This window comes from Etheostoma cragini, chromosome 14, assembly GCF_013103735.1.
Source record: "Etheostoma cragini isolate CJK2018 chromosome 14, CSU_Ecrag_1.0, whole genome shotgun sequence".
In the NCBI taxonomy this organism is placed as follows: Eukaryota; Metazoa; Chordata; class Actinopteri; order Perciformes; family Percidae; genus Etheostoma; species Etheostoma cragini.
In genome coordinates this window covers 11136764-11147263 of record NC_048420.1, presented here as the reverse complement: position 1 = coordinate 11147263, position 10500 = coordinate 11136764, and the positions used below count along the sequence as shown (strand labels likewise).

The window sequence follows — 10500 nt, the reverse complement described above, 5'->3', positions numbered from 1 at the left end:
GTCTTGGGGATCATCAAGATGTGTTGTGGAGAAATTGAGACAAGCTTTGATGTTCTTTTTGCTCAGCAGTGGTTTTCTTCTTGAAACTCTGCCATGCAGGCCGTTTTTGCCCAGTCTTTTCCTGATGGTGGAGGCATGAACGCCGACCTTAACTGAGGCAAGTGAGGCCTGCAGTTCTTTGGACGTTGTTGTGGGGTCTTTTGTGACCTCTTGGATGAGTCATCGTTGCGCTCTTGGGGTAATTTTGGGCGGCCGGCCACTCCTGGGAAGGTTCACCACTGTTCCATGTCTTCGGCTTTTGTGGATAATGGCTCTCACTGTGGTTTGCTGGATTCCCAAAGCTTTGGAAATGGCTTTATAACCCTTTCCAGACTGATAGATCTCAATTACTTTCTTTCTCAATTGTTCCTGAATTTCTTTGGGTCTCGGCATGATGTGTAGCTTTTAAGGATCTTCTGGTGGACCTTACTGTGTCAAGCAGCTCCTATTTAAGTGATGCCTTGATTGTGAACAGGTGTGGCAATAATCAGGCCTGGGTGTGGCTAGAGAAATTGAACTCAGGTGTGGACAACCACAGTTATAGTATGTTTTAACAAGGGGGGGGCAACCACTTTTTCACACAGGGCCATGATGGTTTTTAATAATAAACACCTTCATTTACAAATTGCATTTTGTTTACTTGTGTTGTCCTTGACTATTGTTTAAATTGGTTTGATGTTCCGAAACACGTAAGTGTGACAAACATGCAAAGGAACAGGAAATGAGGAAGGGGGCAAACACTTTTTCACACCACTGTATGTTCATGATTAATTCTAACTGGGTTACTTTTAACACAATTATAAAGGTCACGGTAGTGCTCCCGCCAAAGCTCAGCAATTTTTTATGGGCTATAATCCCTTCAATATCAGCCAGAAAGGATGTTTTATTGCTATTCATTACTTTCACCTCTTTCCAAAAGTCAGTAAGGTGGTTGTTCTGTAGCTTTCTGGCTAGCGAGACTGCTCTCATTGTCTTTTCTTTTTCTTTTCTTTTTCTTAATTAAACAGAGTGCATACTTAACTCTAGCATTTGTGTGTTTTTTCCCATCTAACAATACCTCATGTCTAGATCTACCTCCCTCTGACCAGAGTCTAAAGGCCTCTCTTGCCTCAGCATACTGCTCAGCCACAAACTCATTCCACCTGGTTTGATGTTAAGTACTTTACATTTACTTTAAGAAAAGGATTCGAAATACGTTAAATAAATAAAAAATAAATAAATAAATAATGTTCCCCTGAGGATGAATCCGAATTACTTTGTTCCTCTGGCTTTTCCTCTAGCGCTGCCATGAGGTTCACTTTGATTAAACTGTCTCAGAAACATGCAACGATGGTGAACGTTGCAAACATTGTAGCTTGCTTAATATCGTCATGTGAGCATACTGACATTAGTATTCACCTCAAAGCATCGCTGTGTTTTAATTACAGCCTCACAGAACGGCTAGCATGACTGTATACTCTTGACACTTCTAAATCATCATCATTTTTGGTGCAGGTCGCACATCGATAATATTTGAATTTCTAAAAATGGAATGCCTTGCCATGGACACTACTTCGGCATTCCATTGTTGGAATATACAAGGACAAGAAGAAGAGCATACATTTCACTCAATTCAACACATTTCAATTCACAGGCACAAATAAAATCTTGGAGGGTAAATACACTGCACTGTATAGTAAATTAGGAGAGACTTAGCACAGCCTTAGCCTTCTTCTACTTTTTCATATTGTGTATTGCCACATAGTCGGCACACAACGTTTTTTACATGACGATATCGCGGCTCTTTGGGAAAGCGGGTTTAAAACCCTTCATCTAAAGGACTGCAGCAGATGCCTTAATGGTTGCACAGCATGTAAACCAATAGGCCTGTGATGTTTCACAGAGATGCTCTGGAGGGGGAATCCCTGTTGTCTTTTTTTTGGTCATTCCTTTCGTCTTTCCTCTCAAGGCTTCCTGACTTCCCCCATGACTGCGGTCCAACAAAACAAGCAACAAACTTTTCCCGAACTCAGCGATTAACACACACCTCCTCTTTCCGTCTCCTTGCCCCTTGTTCTCTACCACATTTTTATTCTGTCCTCCCTTCCCTTTGTCCTCTACCCTTACTGGTGTCCCTGAACTCCTATGTACCCATTGCTCCTCTAATCCTATCTCCATTCCCTTTCTTGTTCTTTCCCTCTCTTTTTTTCCCGCCTGTATTGCCCTATTTTCTGTTTTGATGTAATTTTCTTGTTGTTTATATCCTAGATTTAGTTTGTTGTTTTCATTACTTAGTAAATGATGTAATTCTCTGTTTTGGACCCGTTCGTGTCCCAGTGTGGCTGTAACTTTACAAAGTTATATCAAGGACATCTTTTAACGCTCTTTTTTTTCTTCTCACTGTCTTTTTCTCTCGATCTATCTCGCCCTCTTCCAGGAGGAGTTGCGGGAGCTAAGGGAGCAGCCCATCGACCCCGAGGCTGAGCAGGAGATCATCGACAGCATCGAGGAGGTCTACTTCTCTAACGACTCCTTCGACATGGTGCAGCACGAACTGGAGGTCAGATACTCCGTTTGAATGAGCACCACTCGCTTGTAAAATGACAAGTTCCAAAGTTCCCCACGCTGCCTCCATAAAATAATAATTCCATCAAACATAAGACAGTTCAGCAATTCTGATAAAAGCAATATTGCATTTCTAATGTGAATTCATGATACATACATGATCCCCTGAGGTTTGAACCTCATCTTACTGGCAGAGGTAAAGCTCTTTTTCACCTTTAGCTTCTGTTTCCTACACTTCTGCTCCACCACATGCCTACTGTTGAAGTCCAGATTGATGGATTGCATCCGCTCAATGGGAAGGGTGTGAAATCTCATTAGATTTATCTTGGCATTGCTACACCATCTGAAATGAGGCTCTCAGTCAAGGGGAAAGTAATTACCTATCATCCTTTGTGCCATGGATTTGTAATATCTTCTTTCCTAAGCAAAGATTGTTTGCTGTTTACTTAACAACACCCCTCTACCTACTTGACTATTTACTTATGATCTGGCAAAGTGTATTTATTGAGCAAATTTTTTGCGTTTTAATGGAGGAAAAGCTACAGCTGTCCTCAGTGAAAACAGCTTAAGCTTTTTAAATGCAGTGTGAGATATGTTTTGAATAATAAAGATCCTTAGAAGTAAAGATTAGCTCTCTAAGGTTAGAGAAATCCCGTTATGGCCCTAGAACCCTAGAACTCAGATACTTCTGTAGTTCTACTTTGAATATTTTCCTGTCTGACACATTCATAGCAGGGACTCTTACTATGCTGAACAGTAGAATCAATTGTCCTTACTGATGCGTTGTGTCTGCTAAAAAAACTCGGGGGGCTTTCACCTGTGTTGTGTACTGTAGGTGGATGTGTTGGAAACAAACAAAGTTGTATGTTTATATATGTGTGATTTTAGAAACTACCACCTGAGCTGAACCTGCAGGAGCTGGAAGAGTACAGAGACAAGCTGAAAAGACAACAGGCAGCAGTAAGTATCTCCCTCGCACAAACACACACACACACACACACACACACACACACACACACACACACACACACACACACACACACACAAAAATCCAAAGTCATCGTCCACATACACAATTTTCCTGAGTTCTTTCAAATGTTTTGCACAGCTTTAATTTCCATGGAATGCACTCACAGTTTGATTTGACATTTGAGTTCATATTTTTTAACTTTTAGGGCTTCTTGTTTGTGTTGGCAACGTTTATTCATAACTGTACCGGTGGGCCAAAGCTCTACCTGCTGGTGGATGATCAAGGGCCTTTTCACACCTAAGGCCGATCCGAGGTTCATGTTTTTGTTACTTTGGATACATTTGATCCGGGTAGTTTTGGTTTGGCTCTAAGAACTATACATGACTAGGTCCTGTTGTCATAACTTACTCTACATAAGCTGCATCTCCCTATACTTGCAATTGATTGGTTTGCGAATGGAGACGTACGCTTCCATTGTTCCTATCTCACAAGATTGAAAAGGGTCAGATTTTTTTGGAGTGTTTTTCCACCTTTGGTCTTCTCCTCTCCCAATGCGCTGCTGAGGCTAATTTAATTTTTAGTTTCTAAAGATAACCTGCCAGATCTCAAGAGCAGCTCGGCAGTGCCCATGAGGCCGAACTGACACCTCACCAGCTACCAGTCCACACCCCGTACTTGGTCCTTGCAGGACTGCTCTAGTACCACAAACTGAGCTTCTGCAGCTTTGTGCTTGAGAGTTATTATTAGAAATAGTTTGCAGTATTTCTTAACCCTGTGCACACAATGTGCCCCAGGGCAAGCTCATATCACCTCAGATCCCTTTATTAACTGAAAGCAAAAAAAGAAAAGGATTACCATTTTACTTGGAGCAATGTGGTCACATACTAGATGCAAACTTGTGGTTTTAAAGATTATTCCTGGCATTGGAACCAGCAGCTGATTTAAACATTGTCAACTCACCATTTAGTAGCTTTTAAGCAAAATACTGCACTGTAAACGGATTCAAAACTTACACACTTACATTGCAGACATGAAACACTGATACATCTGAAAGATGATTACCTGAAATCCTGTTTTCATTTAGCTTTTGTGTTTGCCCCTCTATCTCATAGCAATTTATCTCCCCAAAGATTCCGTCTCCCTTTCCTGACAACTTATTGTGTCCAAACCCAGTTAACAGCGTGTGTGGGAACTTTAACAGCCCTAAACACCATGATTTGTTTTTGATGATTGATGGCCCTTTAAAGGTGCACTATGAGTTCCTGCATGGTTTCAGCGCAATATCCTTTTTGTCTCAAATTGTAGGCATCTGTCCTTGATCCGCTAGCTGCCTGCCCCCTGAATACACTGTGAAAAAGCCTGGTCTTGGGAAACAACACGGGTCGTAAACGTCAAACAAACACTAGGGGCACAGGATAGGCACCAAAATGCAACAAAACACTCCAGCCAATCACCAACAACATGGTTGGGGGAGGGCGTGGGGGTTAGTGACAGTTAAGGCCGTTTTATGCTTTTGCGGAGGCTCCACACAGAGCTTTCGGCGTAGCCTACGTAAGTGGCCTGTTATATATATATATGTATATATATATATATATATATATATATATATATATATATATATATCAGGCCACTTACGGGGGAGTGTGTGAGAAGTGAGAAAGTGGCGTTGATTAGCTTTGGAACGAGTACTGACTCGTGAGTCATAGTGAGAGAAACAAAGGGTCTCCCTTGTTCTTTTTGATCAAGGTGAGACATCTTTAGCAGGAGATTAGATTTTAACCCTCTCCTTGATTTCATCTTCTTAATGGAGAAAAAGAAGGAAATGAGTCGGGGGAATTGCAACGCTACCAAGCAACGGCCGAGAGATGTGCTTCGCCGCGACGTGTAGTTACATTTTTTGAGAGGTGAAACGTCAAGCTATGGCGTAGGGTCCAGCGTAGATGCAGTGGGGGTCTGGGGGGGTACGTCGTTAATTCAACGCAGAAGCATAAAACAGCCTTTAGTCAGTTAGTCATGACAGTTATGGAAACATGGGGAAGGGGCGAGCTTGCTCTGTTTTGTTCGAAATTTACTTGGAACGTCAACAGAAGTGACCATGCAGGAACTCATAGTGCACCTTTAAGCTAAAAAACACTGATTCAAGTCCCCATACGGACCAAAGTATGGGACTGAAATATGGTGGTGGACTGGTAGCTGGAGAGGTGCCGGCTCGCCTCCCGGGAACTACCAAAGTGCTCTTGAGCAAGGCACCAACACCCCAACTGCTCGGGGCGCCTTTCCATTGGTAGCCCCTTCACTCTGACATGTCTCCATTTAGTACATGAATAGGTACTGAGCATGTGTGTGTAATTCAGGCCTGTGTGTAATAACAACAGAGTGTAAATTGTAATTTCCCCCTGCGGCCTAATAACGTATACATTTTTATTATTATTTCTCTTGGTTCTCACTATCCTACTGATTATTCAGACAGTTTCTGAATAATTACCAGAAGATGGAGATCAATCCTGTTGCCATTTATGATTTATGGCAATAATAACTTTTATACTGCAGTTAATCATATAAGATATACTGTAAATATCACTCACATTCCTCTTAAACACAATAGATGGGAATTTGGTTTCAGTAAACATTGAGCCTCCTGGCAAAATAAGTTTGTTAAAACTCTGTTTTCTAGGGCGTGAATTCCAGTAAAACATATTTTTTTTGCAAATAAGGTACGGAGAGTTTAAAATATGCTGGTAGAGCACAGCTTGAAGGGGCTGCTGAATTATCATTTTTCACTTTAAAAAAATCAGAGTTCATTTGACAATGTCTTGCAAAAAAAATCCTTCACACATATTTTGAAATGCATTTATTGTATTGTAAAATCGTTCATGTGGATGATGGATGATGTGTACGTGTTGCGATTCCCTAAAGTAGTGCCGATCTACTGCTGCTACGGATGGAGAGAACCTCTCAGAAGGTGGACAATTTGTTTGCATTCATACTGGACACGTTCCGACGCCTCCTCCACACGCGTGTGTAGGCATGCCTGCGCAGACATGCCTACACGTGCGTATGTGCGACACAGGCATATACGTGCTCCACAGGCTTGTGTTCTTCAGTGTGTGAAATACAGCAAAGCCTTCTGAAGAAGTGATAATAGTGCTTTCAAATTCTCCCTAGGGGGCTGGTGTGACGGCCTTTCGTCCTGGTAGAGGACGATGCTAAAATGCGGCGTGACGGAGATGTGTGTGCTTTTGTTTGTACTGTGGAGTCGGGGGTGTGGGGCTTAGGTGCGTGAGATAAAAAGTGAGAATGATACAATACTGTACCATATGTACTGCACGTCCTTTTTCTCTGTTTGCCACTCTTTCTTCACTCCTGCTGAGGAGGTAGATTAGCTCGTGTGTTGACACATAAATATCCCCCAGTCATCTGCTGGTATTGGAGAGAAAAGCAGCTGTCCCGTTTCTCTGCCACAGTATCCCAGCTTAATTGACATCTTTGACAAACGCACGGCAGGGGCTCGTCTCAGGGCCAGTTGCCTTCTAGAACATGAACCAAATCCTAATCATATTTTGAAAGTGCTTACTTCCTTACTTCCACTCATGATCAGTATCACAACATGTTGCATTTCCATCCATCATGTAGTGACTCTTTACAAAAATGTAGGCTGCCGAGATGTCTGAGGAGCCGATGCTAATAACTTGGATGATTACATCACATTTTTTTTTTAAACTTGAAAGCTAGAGATGACCATCCCTCCTGCAGCAGTAATACATTCTCTCCCACTGCTTATTTTTTTTATATTTGGCAATGCTTTTCCAACCTTTGCCTGAATCCTACCTGGCTGATGCTTCAAAGTGGCTGTGTGTTAGCATTGGAAACTCTCAATGTTGGGTTTACACTGTCTCGGTCCTTTGCTCTCTTTTTATTTTTTTTTTTTTTTTTAAAGATTATTTTTCGGGGCATTTTCAACCTTTATTTTGATAGGGCAGCAGAAGACATGAAAGGGGAGAGAGAGGGGGAATGACATGCAGCAAAGGGCTGCAGGTCGGAGTCGAACCCTGGCCCGCTGCGTCGAGGAGTACACCTCTGTTTCACTACTACTTCTTAACCGCTTGAGACTTTTCCCTGCTACCAGCCTTAATTAGTGCTAGCTAATTTAGCCCAAATTGCCTCATGCATCTCAGTACACGTAATAACATGCAAACATGTTCATATTTAGAAACATTTATTATACGCCTGACACATATCTGTACTCTACAGCCTTCTTGCTAATGAACGTAATGTCCAAACAGGTTCTATCTGTCTTATCGATGCTTGTATTCGCTGCATGTATTGCTGTAGTCTTTATATGGCATCTGTCTTCTCCGGTGACTTCCCTCATTTTTTTCCCCTCCCTCATGGCACATATTAGTGTCCCTACTGGGGGAAATGGCATTCATTGTCATACTGTGTGTCAGAGTTGATGGTTGTTCATAGCCAGTTACTTATTTTCATTTACTCCATCTGCTAAACACGCACTGTTCAACCCAGCCTCTGCACAATTAGTCTCCATTTGTGTATGTGAGGGCGAGCTGAGAACTAATGCCTTTGGCCTTGTGGCTTAGATGGCAGGGGTTGGTAACTCACTTCTGGTTTTCCATTATGTGATTAGACTCTTTCACTCCTTTTTAAAATTGTTGTGTTATAGTCAATGGGTTGCCAATAGGCTGACGTTATGGCTTAATTTTGTGGCAGCTCTGTGAATGGTACCATTACCTTGTCCAATTTCTTGCACTTTCAGTAATTGAATAGTATCAAATATATTTGCTGAATATATTTTCCTTTTTTTAAATGTTCAATTCAATTTTATTTATAGTATCAATTCATAACAAGAGTGATCTCGATACACTTTACCTACAGATAGAGTAGGTCTAGACCACACAAGACCACATAATTTACAAGGACCTTCCAGTTCTGGTAGTTCCCTCCAGAGCAAGCAACAGTGGCGAAGTTAAAAACACAGTGTTGAATGAACGGTTTCAACCCTCCTAACCCCAAATCCCGCCGACTGTTTTGAAGAGGCAAGTTTTGTTGAAAATTCCCAAATTCCGACCATCCATGAATGCTTCTCGGAACGACGACATTATGTAAAAAATGCCTCAAAGTTAAGCCAAAAAAAACTTGCATTGAACATGTCCATCTTCAACAACAACTACTTGCATGAACAAGCAGCTGCATACAAGATATATACAGGTTTTTAGGTTCAAGAAGCCAGACATGTTTTTTACTGACCCATAGCCATGTGATGATCAAATTCTTCCAATCACCAACTGAGACTACAAGCCTCAGCACCAAACCACAGCACAGCCTAGAGGCAAACAGTGGTGGAAGAAGTATTTAGACCCTTTAATTCAGTAAAAGTACCAATACCACTGTTACAGTAAAGGTCCTACATTGAAAATACTACTTAAGTAAAAGTCTGTAAGTATAATCAGAGAAATGTACTCAAAGTATTAAAAGTAAAAGTAGTAAACTAGTAACCAAAGCTGTCAGATGAATTTGGTGGAGTGAAAAGTACAATATTTCTCTCCAAAAGGTAGTGGAATAGAGAAGAAGAGAAGACTAGAGTACCTTAACATTTGTACTTAAGTACAGTACTTGAGTAAATGTACTTAGTTACATTTTTGTTGCCTGTTTTCAAGGGCACTTTACCAAATAACACATCTAAAAAAGAAAAGAAAAATGTGTCTAAAATGTAACAAAGTATGATGTCGTAAGGATGTAATTAGGGTCCATTGAGACTACAAATGTATAAACCCTGCGGGACTAAGTGGAGGCTTGGAGATGTGGCGTAGAGTATCTAATGACACTATTAAGGTGCAATTTCAGACTACAGACATTGTACAATTCTTTCCCTTTTAGAAAAGTGTGGAATGAGTGGTGTCAGTAGGAGTTAACAATACCTCCCCCACCCTCCAATCCAAAGACTTTGTATTGTGCTTCAGTGTGGATGAGGCTAAAATTCATTCTTACTTCTCCACTAAAAGCAGTGGGGCATAACACTCATAGCAGGGGTCATACTAATCTGGTGACCGTGCTCAATACTGTGCTTGATGCCATAAGCGGGCAATGTGCTCTTTAGATAATTACAATTTCACCTTCGATGTGAGTCAAATTGGTAAAACGCACAAAGGAGAGGAGAGAACATTAGACACACAATAGGAACGGAGAGAATAGAACTTCTCTGAAAGAAAAGAAAGTAATGCCATTAAGAAAGACATTGAACGAAATTAAAGTGAGAAAGGGAGATGCTCTTTTTAAAGGCTTTGGCTTGATTGCACTTGTATACATCAGTGATTAGTATTCCAGCTCCATCCTTGATAGCAAGATCGCACTGTCCAAACCGCTTTTGTGGGTTGACATTTGGAAAGAACATCAAAATGTATTTTTACTCCTTTTTATTTAATGTACATTTCTTACCTCCTCCCTCTCTCTCTTTCTCTCTGCAGGTTTCTAAAAAGGTCGCCGATCTCATTCTGGAAAAACAGCCCGCTTATGTCAAGGTAAGCTTCCATTGTCAACTCAAACACATTAAACATCTGTTTCTATCTTTTCTTGGCCTAGCCACTTATCTAGAAAAATGTAATTCCAAATCATACTGTATATACAGTAAGTATCATTTTTAGGAATGGCAGATTTTCCAAATGTGTTATAATTTGGATGTGTTCCTCTTTTAGCAACAAGATAAGGTAGATTATTCGTAACCATGGCAGTAGGGTATCCAACTTTATCCATTAATTAGGAAAATGAGGCAATAACCTCATTTTTATTCACAACATAGCCAGGTAATGAGTTAAAACTAAGTCCATAAAATCTCTTCTTTGGTCGCCTAGTGAAGTTGCAAGGAACTGAAATAAGTGTGTGTGTGTGTGTGTGTGTGTGTGTGTGTGTGTGTGTGTGTGTGTGTGTGTGTGTGT

General features: G+C 41.0%; 1 protein-coding gene across 2 annotated transcripts in view; it reads left to right on the top strand.

Annotated features, from left to right (window-relative positions):
• Window positions 1-10500, top strand: part of vps50 (VPS50 EARP/GARPII complex subunit) — a 107805-nt gene that overhangs the window by 10064 nt on the left and 87241 nt on the right. For both annotated transcript variants that reach the window (XM_034891478.1, XM_034891475.1), the window contains exons 3-5: window positions 2456-2578; window positions 3472-3543; window positions 10033-10086. In XM_034891478.1, coding sequence (XP_034747369.1) covers window positions 2456-2578; window positions 3472-3543; window positions 10033-10086 — 249 coding nt within the window. The remainder of the gene's footprint in view (window positions 1-2455; window positions 2579-3471; window positions 3544-10032; window positions 10087-10500) is intronic.